The 20,005-nt window shown below is 44.0% G+C and overlaps 1 protein-coding gene across 1 annotated transcript; it reads right to left on the bottom strand.

Moving 5' to 3' along the window:
• Positions 1–1,129: 1,129 nt before the first annotated feature.
• On the bottom strand, positions 1,130–19,816 carry LOC142006998 (nectin-1-like). Its single transcript, XM_074983509.1, has 6 exons — positions 19,690–19,816; positions 15,116–15,454; positions 12,968–13,276; positions 6,444–6,561; positions 4,652–4,772; positions 1,130–1,828 (listed from the first exon to the last, which is right to left on the bottom strand). The coding sequence occupies exons 1-6, from the start codon at positions 19,769–19,771 to the stop codon at positions 1,664–1,666; spliced, it is 1,134 nt and encodes a 377-aa protein (XP_074839610.1). The 5' UTR covers positions 19,772–19,816; the 3' UTR covers positions 1,130–1,663.
• Between the last annotated feature and the right edge of the window lie 189 nt (positions 19,817–20,005).

Consider the following 20,005-nt stretch of genomic DNA (forward strand, 5'->3'; position numbering starts at 1 on the left):
CCATTTTATGTCCCAGTCATGTAAATAGAGTGTCTCTCCAAGACACTGCACAATGCTTTGCTAAAGTCCTTCTTTCGGGCGGGTTTGGTTGCCGAGTTGGGGCACAGGCATGGGTGGCTGGTATAAGAGGCAAAGGGAGGCGGCAATGCCTCCCCTGGGTCTTAACACGCAGTCTCTCCCTTCCTCCTATTCCTATTCTGACAGTTCCCAAAGGTTCCTACAAGAGAGTATTACTGAACTTTGCTGACAGGTGGCCCTTCCCCTAAAGTGTGTTTCTTAATTTAAAAGTGAAAAGCCTTGTATCTTGCCAGACCTAGTAACATTACATTGAAGCTATGAAAGAGCCATGAAGTAGTAATTAAAACCATTTAGCAGGCGTGTGCCAATCCTGAATTTACTGACAAACGCTGTTGTGCATTATTACAGCTACAGGATATTTGTTTAAAATTTACTTTAAATATTTCATTAGTTTGTAGATGAATCTTTTAAAATCACATCTTTAAAAAATCCTTGCATACATATTTAGGTGCAAATCTGAGTATTCAGCTTTAGCCTTAAACACTTGGATCTTCAGATGTAGTTTTTAAATAAATTCTTCAAACGACCACCCTTCTATAAAATATACATTTGAATTTTAATTATCATAGTACAAAACTTGTCTTCCTCTCCTTTCTACCCAGCCCTACTCTGGTTTCACCTTTCAGCTGAAGAGATCCCTTAAACCGACGAGATTCTGTTTCTTCCAGACAGCAGGCCAAATGAGTTTCCCTTTTACTTCTAACTACTTGATGAATTAATTTTAAGAGAACACTCCACAAATATCAGTATCTTACTAAAATATAAAAACCTTTGTTATGCCTAAAATCTTTGGAAATTTATTTTAACATAAACATTTAGCAAACTTCATCATCATGTCTTGTTACGAAAATCACACAAAATAAATTAATGCTCCCTTTTTCTAAAAGCAATGAACTTTTATGAACACACTAAACAGGTCTGCCTGATTTATTTCAAATAATGTCTTGGTTGCAGTGAGTTTAAATATCTAGTAATCTAGAATGATTACTTTTGCAGGCTTAAATGTATAGTTAAAATATAGAAGCAGCTTAGAAATATTGATTGAGAAAATGTAAAACAGAGAAGGGCTGCACCATGTGTTCCATAATATTTAATGTTGTACTCATCAGGACAACTGACTTGCCCTTATTACAAAGATTTTCCAAACAAACACGTGACAAACTTCAGGTTATATCAGAAATCCTGTGACCAACATTTTTTATTCCTGAATTTACTGCTTTTAATAAGTACTTTCTGAATGCCCAGTCTTCACAATTTTGCCTGCAGTGGAAAACATGCTAGATATTCTTTAGAAAGAAGTGTTTGAAGAGTGTTTTCTTCCCAAATGTTATTTGCTACATGTGGGTTCAAGGATGTGTCTCCAAAGGGTGAGTAGAGAGGAGAGGAAGACAGTGGGAAAGGTGTGGGACAGTAGGTAGGGGGTGGGGCCTACAAGGAGCAGGGTTGGAGTATGTGGGGGGGGGCATAGGCTGGGGAGCTTACCTCCCCAAGAAGCAGTTCCTCCTCCCCGCCCCTATGGATATTGGTTTCACTGCATTTTCATTTTCAATAGTAAAAGTTTACCCTTTCTCCAGTTTTTAAAAATTTACTCATCCATCTCTTTAAAATCTTCAGTAAATGAATAATTCAGAGTGCCTTCCATGTTCTTTTCTTTTCCATCTGAAAATATTGGTCTGGGTACCAGTGTGACTCTTTGATTCTCCTTTGATTCTGAAAAAATTCTCTTCTTGCAAGAACTTCCTAGGAGTTGCTGCAGCAAGAACAAGTGATACAGATATGTTACATCAGAAACAAAAAGTTTATGTTATCGAATATTGAAAAGCGATGGGGAAAACATGCTAGCGTAAAGGTACTATGCAGAATTCTGAGAAGTTAGTACCAGAAACTAGAACATAATACAATGAAAAAAATCGGTGTGTACAAAGAACTCAAATTAAGAAATATATCAGTAGGCTGGGGGTGCTTACAAAACATGAAAGTTTATAATTTACATGACCAGGTGCCACTAGTCATATTATTCTTTCTCAGACACATGCATAAAAGGACGGAACGAACACCTGGGGGAAGGCATCTGTGTGATACTGCATATGGAAGAATCTAAACTCTGAACTCTGAACGCTTCTCCTCCATCCGTCCCTCTGTTTGTGATACTTTTTCTCTGCCTCTGTTCCTTTTTAAAGTAAATTATTGGTGAAGAACTCTCTGGAGATCTACTGGGACCACGACTTGTCGAGCAGCTCACTTCCTGGCTCTTAACTCATCCATTCCAAGAGCAGAAGGGACCACTGTGAGCCACAGTCACCTCCCGTATAACACGGCCATAGAACTCCATGAATAATCGCAACCTCACACCTTTTAGAACAGCATCCTCTCCTTCAGTTCTGAACATATCCAATCAAGAGACCCGACCTCACCCTTTCAGGAGCTGCCCTATCTGTCCATCTGCCTTCCCGTCTGGTACAAATACACCTTACCTTCGACTCAAGAGTGTCCAGATGCAACCTCCAGTTATTGCCTCCTGTTACCTCTTGCTCTGCTAGATTGAAAAATCCATTACCTAATATTTGCTCTCCACATAGGTACTTATATTGCTGTCCAGTCACCCTTTAACTTCCTCTTTGTTAAGCTAAACAAGGATCACTACATTTATCACTCTAACACGTTTTCCCATCCTTTCATCACTCTTCGCTGAACCTTTGCTAGTTTACCAACATTTTACTTTCACTTAAAAAAAGCTTCCATTCCTGCTCATTTTTCAGTAGAAATCTCACCACTCACATGCTTTCCCCGACCATACTGGGTGCGTCTACACTTGCATCCCTCTTTTGAAAGAGGAATGCAAATGAGGGACATCAAAAATGCAAATGAGGTGCATGCTTGCATATTTGGCACCTCATTTGCATAGTCTAATTTCGAAAGAGTTTCTTTCGAAAGAAGAAAGCCAGTATAGACGCTGCTCTTTTGAAAGTAAACCCATCTTCAAAAGAATTCTTCTTCCCTTTATTTAATGGCATCTACACTTTTGAAAGAGGAATGCAAATGTAGATGCACCCATTGTGGCTGGAATAGCTCAGTGAGCTCTTTGGAGGACTTCAGTATTGATGTTACCTAAGACATCAGTCTGGGTTTTGAGTCTACCTCCCCTCAACGCAGATGAACAGAGCTGATTCTTAAGGACACTCAGAGGAATATAAGGGGGAGAGTTAGGGTTAGGGTTAGGGTTGATGGGAATGAGCAGATGGGAATAAGGGGACTTCGAAGTAGCCGGTGTCCTTTCAAAAAGGAGCCCCGTCTGGACGAGCCGCGCGGCAGCTAGCTGTGTCAGTTTCGAAGTGCCACGGCCACCCTCATGCTAATGAGGCACTGAATATGTATTTCAGCGCTTCATTAGTGAACTTTGAAATGCTATTTACATGGCCATTTCGAAGTTTTTCGCCAGTGTAGACATAGCCGTGTAGACGCTGATCTTTGGAAAGTAAACCCCATCTTTGAAAGAATCTGTCTTCCAATTAAATAAAGGGAAGAAGGGTTTTTCCGAAGATGGGATTTACTTTCAAAAGATCAGCGTCTACACTGGTTTTCTTCTTTCGAAAGAAGCCCTTTCAAAATAAGAATATGCAGATGAGATGCCAAATATATACCTCATTTGCATTTTTGATTTCCCTCATTTGCATACCTCTTTTGAAAGAGGAATCGAAATGTAGACTCACCCCTGGGCTACGTCTACACGTGCACCCAACTTCGAAATAGCTTATTTCGATGTTGCGACATCGAAATAGGCTATTTCGATGAATAACGTCTACACGTCCTCCAGGGCTGGCAACGTCGATGTTCAACTTCGACGTTGCTCAGCCCAACATCGAAATAGGCACAGCGAGGGAACGTCTACACGGCAAAGTAGCACACATCGAAATAAGGGAGCCAGGCACAGCTGCAGACAGGGTCACGGGGCGGACTCAACAGCAAGCCGCTCCCTTAAAGGGCCCCTCCCAGACACACTTTCATTAAACAGTGCAAGATACACAGAGCCAACAACTAGTTGCAGACCCTGTATATGCAGCACGGACCCCCAGCTGCAGCAGCAGCAGACAGAAGCCCTGGGCTAAGGGCTGCTGCACACGGTGACCACAGAGCCCCGCAAGGGCTGGAGAGAGAGTATCTCTCAACCCCCCAGCTGATGGCCGCCATGGAGGACCCCGCTATTTTGATGTTGCGGGACGTGGATCGTCTACACGTCCCTACTTCGATGTTGAACGTCGAAGTAGGGCGCTATTCCCATCCCCTCATGGGGTTAGCGACTTCGACGTCTCGCCGCCTAACGTCGATTTCAACTTCGAAATAGCGCCCAACACGTGTAGACGTGACGGGCGCTATTTCGAAGTTACTGCCGCTACTTCGAAGTAGCGTGCACGTGTAGACGCAGCCCCAATGTCTGTATTGAGAACAACAAGAAGTCCTGTGGCACCTTATAGACTAACAGATATGTTATGGGACAGACCTCAACTGGCTAGGGCTTTGCTAAGTTGTCTGACTCACATAAGACATGAAAGTAAAATATACATTTTTCTGTTACCTCATTTTGATATGAAATACTCTGGCTCTTAGGAGTTGGCAGGCACTGGTATATCTCTCCTCCATCTTGTTTCAAATGCTTTTTTGCTCCAGGAGTGCTGAGTATGCTGCTGCTCTTTTCTCTGTGATGTAAATTTAGGGTATTTATACAAAACTCCAAAAGGTGATAGGCATTATACAGAAGTATGGTCCCCTCGCCAAAAGAATTTAACATTTATTTAGAGAAGACAAGTGAGAATGACAATAATGGGTTAAGACAGTGGAAGGGGAGACAGATCACACATATCCTGGCTCTACCGTCAGAATTGATTTCAAGTGCCATGATGAACTGGAATAGGTTTGTGTAAGTCCCTTGGTAACAGAACTGACCTTTGAGCCCTGTAAGAGGGAATCTCAGTTTCATTTTAATCATTAAGTTTCTTTTCCTGTGAAGCTAGCTATGAAATGGAGATCCACATGAGCCAATGATGGGACTGAAGTGAAACAAGCAGCGGGACTCGTCTTCTGCAGTGAGAAACTGAAGAGCAGAATGTTTATACAATAACTGCCCAAAAGACTAAAACCAGCTCTGCCTGAGAAATATTCTTGGCCTCCTCTGAGGCTGAATGTCACCGAGCTGAATGTCACTCATTCAGGATGCAACAGTGCTGTAGAGTGCCTGTATTGTTGTATGGTGAAATGGGGTGAATAAACAGTAACAATCAACAGGAATTCTGAAGATGCTGAAGTCCAGTACTCCTTCCCTGTACTCACCTGCACAGGGAAGAGAGACTGAAACTCATGCACTAGGAGACAGTTGGAGAATATTTTACTCAGGAATGCTGAATGAATTGCTGACAAAGAGAACATTCTGGAAATGGACTCTTGTTAACATTTATGGCAGCACATCAGTAGCTAGAGATAGGTTTGAAGCCAAAGGACAGGATTTGTAGCCCCAGCTTGTCATGTGTAAGATTTATACAGTATGTAGCCTATCCAACTAGTCAGCTTACTTGCTTGCTTATATATCCTCTGTTATGGATTGCTTATTTTATTCTGGGTTTAATCAGTTGTTTTTATAAAAATAGATTTATAGGTTGATATTAAAATATCACAAATAACATAATAAATAAAATAATTCTCCCACCAAGGCAAATAACCTAGAAAATAGATAGACCACAAAGCCTTGTGGGAATTCTGGGAAAGGGCTAATGTGCATGGAGTTCTCAAAACCTGACAACACTTTGGACACAGTCTACACATTTCCTGCTGACCACAAAAACTGACACAGCACTATCTGCACTGGGGAGTTCGGCTGGCATGATTATGTGACTCACAGGTGTGGGTATTGGTCAGTTGTGTAGATCTGGCCTTAGTCTCATTTCAAAAGGCATTTAGGCACCTAGAAACCTAAATCCATTGACAGTCAATGGGATATTGGCACCTATGTGTCTAAATCAGTTTTGAAAATGGGACAAATTTCTAAATCATGTAGACCCTGCAATTATGAGGGTAATAACATGTAAATATCATTACAAATCCACGGCTGAGACCCCAAGATTTGTTTTCAAGGTCTGAAGAAATTCAGATGACATTTATTTTAGGGTACACTATAGACTGAGAACAACGTCTCTGAAAAAAGATGAGGAAGGAAAGGATGTGTGTAGGTGTGCACCAAACAGTGTAAGGAAAAAGATAATGCAGAAACTTTACATTGCAATGTAGTATTAAGCTGTGGAGTCAGAAAGAGGAAGGTAAGATAATTCTGTGAGCTAACTGTGTAAAATAATTCACTAGAAAATAATGCAACTTACTCATTCCATTTTCTTTTCTTTTGTACCATGACGATAATGGTGACTACTATGGCAATCAGAATAAAAAACAATATGCAAAGCACCTGCCAGGTATACATCCTGCTCTCCTCATCTGATGCTGAAATGCAAATTAGCAAACAATGAATGTCATGCAGTTATCGAAGATTTTCTCACGTGTCCTGTCAAGATACCAGGAACTAACAATCACTGAGTTCTAAACTCAGTTCTGACTATAACCGTAGAAACTGAATGTGTTGTTTTAACATCTCTGAGTATCAAGTATAAAATCAGAATACGCAAGTCAGTTATTCATGATGCATAAATAATCTGATAATTAAGCTTTTCTTCTGTTTCTGAACTGGTCACAAAGAATTGCTGATCTCTGATCATGTCTTCCTTATTCACACTACAGTGTTTCTGAGTTTGTTTGAACAGACTGGTTATATGTCAGTTGTTCAGTTACATCATTAGCTCTTCTGAAATGTGATTGGACACCTGAGTTACAAAGTTATGCTTCTGTTCACTGATTGGATGGAGGATTTTGTGATTCAGATGTTTCTACAAAGCAAAATTATTTAAGAATAATAGCCACTATTCTGAAATACCTTTGTGAGCATCTACACAAATCAACCGCTGTTTTGGATGGCTTATTTCAAATTTGGCAAATCTCTTTCTGTGAGGAATAGTGCCAATTGCAAAATAGATCTATTTCCAAATGGGGGATGTGAAGACAGGGAATAAGGGCTGTTTCAAAATAAATTGTTCCAAAACTCAGTATATTCCAAAATAAACCTGCTGTGTAGACACAGTATTTTGGATTAACCCACTGCTTCCAAGTGCTCTTATCTAAAATAGCCTCTACTGTGTGTGGGCACACTATTTCAGAATAAGTTTTGCTTATTTTGGGGATTCTCTCTAGGGTGAATGCATTATTCCAGAATAGCTTATTTTGAAATAACAATTCAGGAATAAACTATTCTGGAATAGTTCTGTAGTATAGAAAACCCCTGAGGCTATGGCTAAACTATACTTGCTATTTTGGGATACAAATTTATTCCAAAATAGCTATTTCATGGCTAAACACTGAGCATGAAATTGCAGTGTACAAGGGATAGTGGAAACTGTGCAATAACCACATATTTCAAACTTCAGTGCTGTGTGGATGGCACAAAGTTTGAAATAAACTAACTTGAAATAAATTATGCAATTTGTGCAATGCAAATTGTGTAAGTTATTTCAAGTTATGGCTACAGTGTAACCGTAACCTAGAAGAATAAGGATTAATGTATAGCTAGTAATGACTAGTAAATAATATTGTGTCCATATAAACAAAGAGCTTTGCTCATTCTTAAAATGGGTACGAATGATATATTTTGCATTATAGCAACCCATATTCACAAATGTGTTTGGAGGATTAGTTAGTGGATGTGAAATGCTTTGAAAGTGCTAATTAACCATTCTTGATAAAAATTACTATTAGACAAAAGAGTCCCGTAAGCACTCTTTATTCCTTTATTGTCTTTTAGACGTTTCAGAAAAAAAGCGGTTCCAAGTTTACAATGTGCTTCTATTTCACGCGCGTTAGAGTGCACCATTTTACATCAAAGATTCAACAAGGTGGCTTCTCAAGATATACTTCTAATTTCATTTTCAAAATCATTACAGATTTTTCTTCAAAGTTCTCAGTGCATGACATAACTATTCAAAAACTCAGTTATGTTGATAGAGACCAAAAATGAAATATTTTTGACGATACTTCCTGTACAAAATTTAATGTCTTAAAAAGGACCACTATGGCATCATTTTCTAGGCTGCATTTACATTAGCAAGTTCTTTTGAAGGTTTTTCAAAGAAGTCTGTTTGAAAGAACCCACAGAGCATCTACACACAAAGGTCATTTCTACACATGGCACTTTTAGGCTTGCTAATAAACAACCCGAAAAATGCTAATGAGGCATGCACATAAATTTCCAGCACCTCATTAGCATGCAGTCACATGATTTGGAGTCCAGAAAAGCTTCTTCCGGACTCCAAAACAGCGTGTAGAGGCGCGACCCCTGGGAGATCTCCTGGAAGGAAATCCCCCAGGGGCCACGTCTCTACACGCTGTTTTGGAGTCCGGAAGAGCTTCTTCCAGACTCCAAATCATGTGACCATGTGACCAAATCATGTGACCAGAAATTTACATCTGTGCCTCATTAGCATTTTTCAGGCCATTTATTAGCATGCCACTTTTGGAAAAGGTGGCATGTGTAGAAACAACCAAAAAGTGTTCTTTTGAAAGTAAATGGAAAGAATGCTGCACTCCTTTCTAAATTGCACTTCCTTTCCCTTTTCATGAAGAACATCCTCTTCTGAAAGCTTCTTTCAAAAGAAAACATGCATAGACACTCCACAGGCCCTTTTTTTCAAAAAAGCAGTCCTCATGGGGCCTGATTTTTCGATCCCTGGCCTATTAAGTCAAAAGAGCAGGGGCTGTGTGCATGGTCTCTTTCAAAAGAGCAGATTATTCTTTTGATCCACCTTTTTGTGTGTGGACACACTCTTTCAAAAGAAGTTTTTTCGGACGCGATCTTCTAGAAGGGCTTCTTTCGAAAGATCTCTCTAGTGTAGATGTAGCCCTAGGGTCTGGTATGCAATAAGAGTTTAGGTTAAACTTAGCTGCATTGTGTTCCACTGACATTAAGGGATATCAAGATCAAATTTGATCATCCTGCTTTTCATGGCTACGTCTACACATGAATGCTACATCGAAGTAGTGACATCGAAATAGGCTATTTCAATGAATAACGTCTACACGTCCTCCAGGGCTGGCAACATCGACGTTCAACATCAACGTTGCACAGCACCACATCGAAATAGGCGCTGAGAGGGAACATCTACACGCCACAGTAGCACACATCGAAATAAGGGTGCCACGCACAGCTGCAGACAGGGTCACAGGGCGGACTCAACAGCAAGCCGCTCCCTTAAAGGGCCCCTCCCAGACACACTTGCACAAAACAACACAAGATCCACAGAGCCGACAACTGGTTGCAGACCCTGTGCATGCAGCATGGATTCCCAGCTGCAGCAGCAGCAGCCAGAAGCCCTGGGCTAAGGGCTGCTGCACATGGTGACCATAGAGCCCCGCAGGGGCTGGAAAGAGAACATCTCTTAACCCCTCAGCTGATGGCCGCCATGGAGGACCCCGCAATTTCGATGTTGCGGGATGCGCAACGACTACATGGTCCCTACTTCGACGTTGAACATTGAAGTAGGGTGCTATTCCTATCCCCTCATGGGGTTAGCGGCTTCGACGTCTCACCGCTTAACGTCGATGTTAACATCGAAATAGTGCCCAACACGTGTAGCCGTGATGGGCGCTATTTCGAAGTTAGTGCCGCTACTTCGAAGTAGCGTGCACGTGTAGACACGGCTCATGAGGATTAATGCTAAATTTAACCTTCTTTAGCAACTTTAGGGTAGTGTAGATATGGCAGCAGTGTGAAAGTCGAAATTCTTAGCTTCCTGGAGATGACCCACAATGCTGCAATCTAACCACTCTGGGCAGAACTTTCAACACTGCTGCTCTCCCATGTGCCCAGGAAAATGCCCTGGAAATTTTTAATTTAATTTCCTGTTTGGCCACTGTGGTAAGCAAAGCAGGTAGCACACCTGGCAATGAACGTCCAGGGTTACAGATAAGCTCCAACACGGAGCATGCAGGAGATCTTGGATAATTGCTGTGTGAGAGGGATGAATCTGTGCAGGCAGAAGAACACATAGGGGATGGAGGAAAAAGGATACACTAAGGACATCCAGTAGCATCACATGAAAATAAAGAAGCCGAGGCAGGCGTACCAGAAGACAAAGGAAGCAAACAGGTGGTCTGGGTCACGGCCACAAACATGCAAAGCACTGCTTGCCTTTGCTCACCATCCCCTCTCCAAAAGCTCCCACCCTGAACTCCTTTTCTGTCTCTACTTCTCTGTGTTCTCTAAATAAAAATGCATGATTTCTCAATGGCAGTATCTTTGCTGCTTGTGTGCTATGGGGTAGGGGGAGTTTATAGGGTTTATAGGCCAGCACATGATTCGGGGGAACCTCAATAAGAGCAAAATACATACTTTCCTTCACAAAGATGTTTTTCTAAGCCTCTCTGATTCGCAGTAGCCTGTGATATGCTCTCCTTGTTGCTCTGGTTTCTGGTTGCTCATACTTAGTGGCCAAGTGATTTGCCTTTGCCCTCCTGCTCGGCATAAAATTTTCCTCCTCCACCTCAGCTTTTGCTGAGGACCAATTGAGTCAGGAGGCTCCTGAACATGGCTATTAAATGGCCAAAAGCACATTTTACTGCCATTCTACACCTGCTCAACCTGTAGCTACATTGCTCCTTACTGAGGTCCAGTTTGCCTGTGTGTACTTTTATGAGCCACAGGAGCAAGGGTTAGGCTGGGTCTCCAAGGGTAATTATTGACATCGCCATGTCTCCAATAGCAATTTTCTTGACTGGGAAGAAAGTTCCATCATTACACTTTTTGAAGATACCAGAGTTCCTAAATCTACATGTCATGCTCCTCTCCCAACCATCCCACGTTGATGTAGTTGACACGGCCCTTGTGATTCAAAAGGACCTGCAATACCATGGAGACATATCTCTTGTGGTTTATGTATTCTGTGGTATGGTGGTCTGATGCCAAGGGAGGGATATGTGTTCCATCTATTGTCCTGTCCCAGTTAGGGAACCATATCATGGCAAAACCATCCACTGGGTCCTGCAAATTTCCCAGTCACCATACTTCATAGCAAGAGGGTACCGATTGTCTTGGCTACTTAAATCACAGCATCCCCCACTACAGATCTGCCTACTCAGAATTGATTTCCTACTGACCAACATTGCAAGCATCCATGGAGTTATTGCCACTCATTTCTTTACTTTCAGAGCAGGTCTCACTATGTTATTGCTGTGCTTTGGTGTTGGGGAAAGCAATGCGCAAACTTCCATGAAAGCAGCCTTATGCATGCAAAAGATTTGTAGTCACTGCTGATTGCCCCATGCCTGCAGAACTATGGGGTCCCACCAGTCTGGCTTGTCTTACGGCACCAGAACTCCACTTTGTCAAAAGGATCAACTGCCACCAACATCTGCCAATTGCTCCACTCCAGTGGTTCACACACATCTGCATCCATGTCCTCAGCACACTTTCTCTCACTCTGGTGGTTCTTGGCTAAGCTCAGCGCATATTGCAGCATGATGTGCAAGGTGCTCACAATCCTTGCCAAACAGTCTGAAGCTGAACAGGGTCCATGGTTGCCCTGCTACAGTGTCTGCATAGATAAACAGTGAAAACTGGGCATGAGAACATAGTTTGCCTTTGTTTTCAAATGGGAGGGGGGGAGATAAGTGCACTATGGGAGGCTGATGACACGAACCACCCTCTGCACTTTTTGTCCTGTCAGACATCGGGAGAACAACCCAGAGTGCAAGTGTGCAGCAAGGAGCAGTGGGATAGCTATAGACAGTGCATTGCTGTCTGCGTCAAAGATATTCACCCTACTGGGGATGCATTCTGTTCAACTCATGCGCAGAGTGGGGACATGCACCTTCGGCTTTACAACCTGGATGCCAAAAATCAATTGTAATAAATTCATCCTAATGTTACAGTGTAGACAAACCCTTTGGGAAATATGCTAATTTGTTGTAAGAAATCCAAAGGATCCTTAGTACAGGACTTCCATTTATCTGAAGCTCCTGGAACATCTCTAGGATTGCCATATCACTATAAGTGCCTGCCTCTGAATATCTCCACTTATTTCTGCAGTGCAAGGGACTGCCTGATTTTAGCATGAATACTTGCAGTGAAGATGTGGAAGTTTAGGTCGCCTCTCAGACTAGCCACCCAGTGTGTGCTCCAGTGGGGATGGTAGTTCCCGTCACCACCCAAACTGCCCCAGCCACTCCAATATTCTTAACACACCATCTTGGTCTGAGCTAGTGCATCTTTGTCCATCCATACTGTGAAGTGTCCAGCCAGCAGCTGTGTACACATACCTTCAGGTGTATGTACATAGCAGAGTCTGTGCAAATTATAACTCAAGTGTTCTCCTTAACTCAACTCCCATGCACACACAAAAGTCTCTAGCTCAAGTTAAGTGGTATGTTAACTTGGAGAGGGCTGGCTCATGGGTTGTGTGAGGGGCAGGGAGGTGTTGATTGCAACAGGAATGGTGCTGAAGCTACTACAACTTACTCGCAGCTAATTCAGTCACCCTGCTTAGCACAGCACTATGTGTAGCTGCACTGTAGTAATGCCAGTGTACTAACTTGAGTTCATTGTTGCACTGAAAAGAAGCCCTCAGATACAAGCCATTGAGTAAAAGCAGACTTCACAGGGCAAGTTGATGACCAGCCCAGATTTAACCACAACTGCATTTCTGCTTTAATTCACTGGAAGAGAACAAACTATGCTTACCTTTTTAATGGCTTTTCTCTGCTCTTCACTTCCCAGACATTCTTATTCCAACACCTAACTCGAACCTACCTTTATATTCTTTGTATCCTTTGTATTCTTCTGTTGGGTAAATTGTTTCTTTCCTTCCCAGAGGATGGTTTACTATACAAGTCAAGGGCTGGTGGTTATTTGATGCCGTGGGCATCACAGACACCTTACTTGTCACTGTGACTGTTCTGTTTGCATTCTGAACTGTGTGTATCACAGGTTGGCCAATCAGGATACCCTCAGGCTTCCACGTAATTTCTGGGGCAGGTTTTGCTGTCACTGAGCAGCTTGCAGCGAAGAGCCCCTTGGTACTGATGTTTAGCTGGAGTTCAGTGCTTACTGCGGAGATCCCTAAGAGAAAAAGTAGAGTGCAATGGAAATGACCATATTCCTTACACAGTAACCAAATCATGTTCCAAGTTTTTAACTGAGAATCTAGATTATTCCTGATATGTCTAATATGTTCCTTTATAGTCTTAGATTTTATTTCTTTATTCTAATATGTTAACTGTTTGGTAGGGGATTTTATGAAGGTGGAAAGGGTTGGAAATATAAGGAAATTGGGACCTGCTTCACAGATCTACAGGAAACTCCCAGCACATTAGACAGTCCCATTTTTGTGATGGAAAAAATCTATTTATAAACACTTTTGAGACACCATCTTTCTCTCTCTAGAGTCTAAATTCAAGGAAAGATCTCCATCGAACTAGGGGTCTATATATGGGAAAGGAGCAACTTCAGAGTAAGCCTGGAGAAATGTCCTTTTGCATCAGTCCAGAAGATAATCCACTTGGAAGTTGCTTTATAAACCTCTGAGTGGAAATTCTCCATGCTATGGCAGTTCCCTTTGTGAGCTGTTTACACGAACCATTCCATTCAGGCTTAGCTGAGTTCTCAGCTTGTTAAATACCACCAATTCCCTCTCTCTTGTTTGCCAAATTAGCGTTCAGTTTTCATGTCTTTGATTACCAGGCTCACACCAAAGCAAAAGAGAAACACTGTAGCCGTGTCTACACGTGCATGCTACTTTGAAGTAGCGGCACTAACTTCGAAATAGCGCCCGTCATGGCTACACGTGTCAGGCGCTATTTCGATGTTAACATCAACGTTAGGCAGCGAGACGTCGAAGCCGCTAACCCCATGAGGGGATAGGAATAGCGCCCTACTTCGACATTCAATGTCGAAGTAGGGACCGTGTAGTCGTTGCGCGTCCCGCAACATCGAAATAGCGGGGTCCGCCATGGCGGCCATCAGCTGAGGGGTTGAGAGACGCTCTCTCTCCAGCCCCTGTGGGGCTCTATGGTCATCGTGTGCAGCAGCCCTTAGCCCAGGGCTTCTGGCTGCTGCTGCTGCAGCTGGGGATCCATGCTGCATGCACAGGGTCTGCAACCAGTTGTTGGCTCTGTGGATCTTGTGTTGTTTAGTGCAAGTGTGTCTGGGAGGGGCCCTTTAAGGGAGCGGCTTGCTGTTGAGTCCGCCCTGTGACCCTGTCTGCAGCTGTGCGTGGCACCCTTATTTCGATGTGTGCTACTTTGGCGTGTAGACGTTCCCTCGCAGTGCCTATTTCGATGTGGTGCTGCACAACGTCGATGTTGAACATCGACGTTGCCAGCCCTGGAGGACGTGTAGACGTTATTCATCGAAATAGCCTATTTTGATGTCGCCACATTGAAATATGCTACTTCGATGTAGGCTTCATGTGTAGACGTAGCCAGTAAGAGGAATGGCTGTGAGGACATCTGTAGCAAGAGTGGTGTGAGGAGAACTGGACTGGGTAGAGCCCCTCACATACATCCCAGCACAGACATGCCACATTTCTCAGTTGTCCTTAATTCAGCTGCAATTATTTGATAAGAGTCTGGCCACTGAAGTAAAGCCTTGCTTATGAAAACAATCTGTAAACCACAAACTACCCCTTCTGCCCTATGACTGCAAGAGAATCAACAAGCCACCGCATCTTGAATGACATCTTAAAATAGATACTAACTACTTATGCTAAACTGGCTGTTCAACCTTGTATCTAGCTGTGGTGGTTCTCGAAGCACCTTTTGCAGGCAACAGTGGCCTATGTAGTTCCAAATCTCCCTCACCAACAGAAGTTGATCCAATAGAAAATTACATAGACCTTTTGGATCCAATCCACTAGAGGGTACTGCATCATCAGAGCAAAACAAAAGTTTTAAAACTCACATTGTACAGCAAGGCATGTTTCTGCAAAGAAGGATCCATAAGGAAATGCATTGAAGATGCACTTATAACAGGCTTCATCCTCCAGTGTCACGCCACAAAAAATGATGCATGCGGAGTTCAGGGTTGAAGCACTGAAGCAAAGTCTCTTATTTAAATGGTCTGTAGATTTGAATCCATGTGCCTTGCTGTAGGTAGCCATGTTTTTGTATGAAGAGCCATCCTGTTTCTGCCAGGTGACTTGTAAAACATCAGAAGATTGTGTGAAGTTACATTTCAGGGTCACATTCTCACCCACGACTGCTGGAGGAACTCTCTCACATGTCACTGCTTCATTGGCACCTGGAAACAGTCACATCAAGAATCAAATTAAAAGAGAGACTGCACGATCCACGCAGGCAATCTCTGTAACAGCCCTGGGACAACACCCTCCTTTCACCAGCGATAAGTCTGGAGGATACAAAATGAAAATTCTTCACTGAAATCTCCTCCTGGAGGGGAAGTGATGAAATAAGAGCATGCTAAGACAATGATATCTGCCCAGTGAAAGCAGCCTTATGCACTTGTTGAGTTCTATTTCAAATTTGCAAAGATACTACCAAGTTTAAGAGGTGCAAAATGTTTTCCCAGCAGGAACCAGAGCTTACAGAGGTTTGCTCACAGAAATCTCACCTTCCATTCCCATTAGCCTCTATCTTTGACATTAAACCATATTGATTTGAATCAGCTACAGAAACACCTCTTGAGGTGAAGGAACATCAGGGGAGGATATAGTTAGAGTTTTCCTGTGGCTAACTGTTTTATGCTTTTTTCAGAAGCTTATCACCCAGTCTCTCTTTGCTTTTCACTCCACCTCCCTGTCTTGTTTGGCCTGACCACCTCTGCCCTTGTCTGCTACCTAGCCCTCTCTTTATCCTGTCCAGTCCTTTTCTCCTCACAGATATCACACGGCCACAAGCACCGCCTGGCTCTTCCCTTCCCAGCAGAGAAATCTATGCTGACTCATTGTTTCCTTTACTTTCTAGAAATATTGAGCTTTCCAACTCATGCTTCATAGAAGCAGCTGGAAACAGACCACATGGAACCATATACCCAACCAAGGCTCTGCAGAGCGTGAGTGTGGCTGGGTTACGGTGTTCAGATAGTAGAGTGACACTTCTATAGCCCCAAGAGACCTGTAGTGAGTCAGTATGGCCGCCTGCAGACCCAGAGGCAGAGAAGGCTCTGCAGAGGCCCTGGTGGGCGGGGCCGGAGCCAGGAGACCAGAGGCCCGCCCCTCAGAGGGTGGGCCCCAGGGCTAGAAGAGCCAAGGGCGGGGCTCAGGAGCTATTAAAGCCTGGGCCTCCGGGCAGGGAGGACGTGCCTGCACGAGCTCCTCGGCGCCAAAGGGAGAGGGCTTGCTGCTGCCCAGCCAGGCCGGAGGAGCAGGCCCCCAGCGGCTCCAAGCAATCCTGGGTCCATATGCCCCAAGGGGACTACCTGGACTTCCCAGACCTACCAGGACCTTCACGCCGGCGGAGACCCCCTGCCTTGGAAGAAGCCCCAGGAGCGGTCTGCCCCAGAGTCCCGGCGATCCTTACAGCACTCAGGCCCAGGATCGCCTCGGGTCTCCTGTATTACCGTCGCCCGACTACCCCTATGACATTGTTATGGACGACTGGCCAGAGCCCCCGAAGGTGGATGACCTGGAGGAGACCGACCTAGGGGGACCCCTTGACCAGATGGACTGGGACCTTCCACCAGCAGAGGTAGAGGTAGGAAGTGGCCCGGGGAACGACGCTCACAAACCCATGGCAGTGTGTTGCGGTCTGGATCCCCACTGCCGGGGTGGCGTGTGAGCGACCCCCAGGGCCCCGGGCCAGGTCGCAGTGGAGTGGGAGGGCCTGCGACCCCCTACCCCCCACTCCTTGATAGGGCCAGCCTGTGCTGGGCCTGCGCTTAAACCCTTGGGTTGCTGCCCCGCCCCAAACTGAGGGCTGGGCCTGCGCTTAAACCCTTCTGTTGCTGCCCCGCCCCAAACTGAGGGCTGGGCCCAGAACTGTGCTATTACTTGGGGACTGCTGCCCTGCCCCGGACTGAGGGCTGGGCCCAGAACTGCGTTATTACTTGGGACTGCGGTCCTGCCCTGGACTGAGGGCTGGGCCCAGAACTGTGCTATTACCTGTGAACTGCTGCCCTGCCCTGGACTGAGGGCTGGGCCCAGAACTACACAACTCTTGTGAACTGTGGCCCTGCCCTAGATTGAGGGCTGGGGCCTGTATGGTGTTGTAGCGGTGAGCCGCTGACCGCCCAAACTGAGTACGGGCTGGTGCTCTAACCCCCTTTTTGCTGCCGCCTGCCCTAGGCCAAGGGGCTGGGCGTCTCTGGACTTGTTACAAGACCTAAAAACATTCTTGGTCTCTAGGGGGTGAGGGGAACTAATAATAGAATCATAGAATCATGGGGCTAGAAGAGACCTCAGGAGGTCATCTAGTCCAGCCCCCTGCTTCAAGCAGGATCAGCCCCCACTAAGTCATCCCAGTCAGGACTTTGTCAAGCCGGGACTAGAAAACCTCTAGGGATGGAGAATCCACCACCTCTCTAGGCAACACAGTCCAATGTTTCACCACCCACCTGGTGAAGTAGTTTTTCCTAATATCTAACCTACTCCTCTCCTTCTGTAACTTCAGACCATTGCTCCTTGTTCTGCCATCTGTCACTACTGAGAAAAGTTTCTCTCCATCTTCTTTAGACCTCCCCTTCAGGAAGTTGAAGGCTGCTATTAAATCACCCCTAAGTCTTCTCTTCTGCAAACTAAACAAGCCCAAATCCCTCAGCCTCTCCTCATAGGTCATGTGCTCCAGTCCCTTAATCATTTTTGTTGCCCTCCGCTGAACCTGCTCCAGCACATCCACATCCTTTCCATACTGGGGGGCCCAAAACTGGACACAGTACTCCAGATGTTCCCCCCCTGTATTTGGTATTTGTGAGGCCACAACTTCTCTAGAGCTGGTCAAAATGCTCCTCCAAATGCACTCCAATGTCATTTGCCTTCTTGACTACAAGGACACACTGTTGAGCCTTTGCTCATGGACTTTAATATTGGGGATGAGAATAGGCTGGTCTGTTCCATTTCTGTTCTAATCAGTAACAGAGAGGGAGCCGTGCTAGTCTATATACTATCAAAACAAAAAAGCAGTCAAGTAGCACTTTAAAGACTAACAAAATAATTTATTAGATGAGCTTTCGTGGGACAGACCCACTTCTTCAGACCATAGCCATTCTGGTATGGCCATGGTCTGAAGAAGTGGGTCTGCCCAACGAAAGCTCACCTAATAAATTATTTTGTTAGTCTTTAAAGTGCTACTTGACTGCTTTTTTGTTCTGTTCTAATCAGTTTTACTTTCTGGCTCCCAAGCACAAATGGCTGCAATGTTTGTATTATTATGTTGGGATGAAAACACAGCAGGGGACTGTCCATTTGGTTAAAACTTAAATTCCCATTGGACACTCAGGAACAGCCATACTGGAATTAGATCACCGGCCCATCTAGGCTCATATCCTGTCTCTGACTGTGATGAGTAGTAGGAGGATCCTTCCCCCCACCCGCCCCCGCCATCACCTGTTGAAATTATAGAGTAACTGCTCTTCAGTGGCATTTCTTCGTAACTTCAGCTAAAAATTTAAATTATTTCACCATTAAGTAGATCCTAACCAAATGGCTTTGGATGTTCTCATTGGACACATAACTGTCCAACTGTGGTTGGATCCTGCCAAGTTCTTGACTTGATCACAAAGGAGCAATGAGACCCACAAGCTGAGTGTTCATTTGTGAAAAAAGTGTCTCTTTTAATTTCTACTTCTTTTTGTATTATGAGAGGACAAGGAGGGTTGCCTGATTTCTGCAGTACACATTATTCTTCGATCCGTTGTCTTGGCCTCTCTTAAATTATCTGCCCCATTCTTTAATTTCTCTTAAAAACTGAAGATTCCTCTTGCTTTTCATCTAATTATTTTAATTGGCTATGTTGGAACTGCCTGCTTTTTCTGCAATACATATCTATACTTACATATCTATATAATGTGCATTGGTTTTTAGTTTTGTTAGAAAAATATGGGCCCATGGTGAACTATAGTGTGTCTTTAATTACTTGCACTGCTAATTTCTCAGGGCTTTCACTAGCAGAACACATATCAGTAAAGATGAGGGGATCTGGCTAGGAAGGAATTTGCTATTAACCGTTGGAGTCATAGCAGCAAGGATACGCTGTTTTCCTGGCAGAATTCTTCTCTAATTACTGGGAAATTTAAAATTAATTTGGTATTATTTATTATAAGCAGGATTATATAGAATTATTGGTTAAGGAGAGAAGGCAAATTTCCCTCTCTCTGTCCTAGCCACAATGTGGCATTGCTAACCTTTGCTAGTATTCTTAATGATTTAATGTCTGCCAGGACAGATCAACTATCCACTCTCTCCCTCCCATCCCCCTTCTTCATGTTATGTGTTGTTCTCTGCTCCATTTAGGACTGAATCATACAGCAATCCCCATCATGCAACTCATACACAACAGAGGATAAAGAAAACTTGTACTCACCTGCACAAGGAGTTTTAAGCAGGCTGTGTATTCCCAGCAGAGTGAGCCAGAGTTCAGGCCACCACACTCTCTGCAAAGACATCTTGGAGGAGATTTATTTTATTTTATGGATGATTTTTCTTTTCCCGCTGGGGCTGCAAAAAGAGCTTCTCTCCCAATGAGACAAGCCTAAATTTGGCGCCTTTTTCCAGTCCAAAGTTCAAAACTGATTGCACATTCCACTGTGACATTGCCTGTATGCATCCAATTACATGCTCGCTCTCTTCCTGTTCCCCATCTCCTCTGTGAGCTGAGGTAATTGCAGTTGATACCTGAG

The sequence above is a fragment of the Carettochelys insculpta genome, chromosome 1, assembly GCF_033958435.1.
Source record: "Carettochelys insculpta isolate YL-2023 chromosome 1, ASM3395843v1, whole genome shotgun sequence".
NCBI lineage: Eukaryota > Metazoa > Chordata > Testudines > Carettochelyidae > Carettochelys > Carettochelys insculpta.

Excerpts from the sequence above, each read along its gene's own strand:
- LOC142006998 (XM_074983509.1), bottom strand. The coding sequence starts at position 19,771 with ATGTCTTTGCAGAGAGTGTGGTGGCCTGAACTCTGGCTCACTCTGCTG. Across the intron at positions 15,455-19,689 it reads GCTTAAAACTCCTTGTGCAG|GTGCCAATGAAGCAGTGACA; the intron begins GTGAGTACAAGT and ends GACTGTTTCCAG. Across the intron at positions 4,773-6,443 it reads AAGAAAAGAAAATGGAATGA|AGAAAAGAGCAGCAGCATAC; the intron begins GTAAGTTGCATT and ends TTTACATCACAG.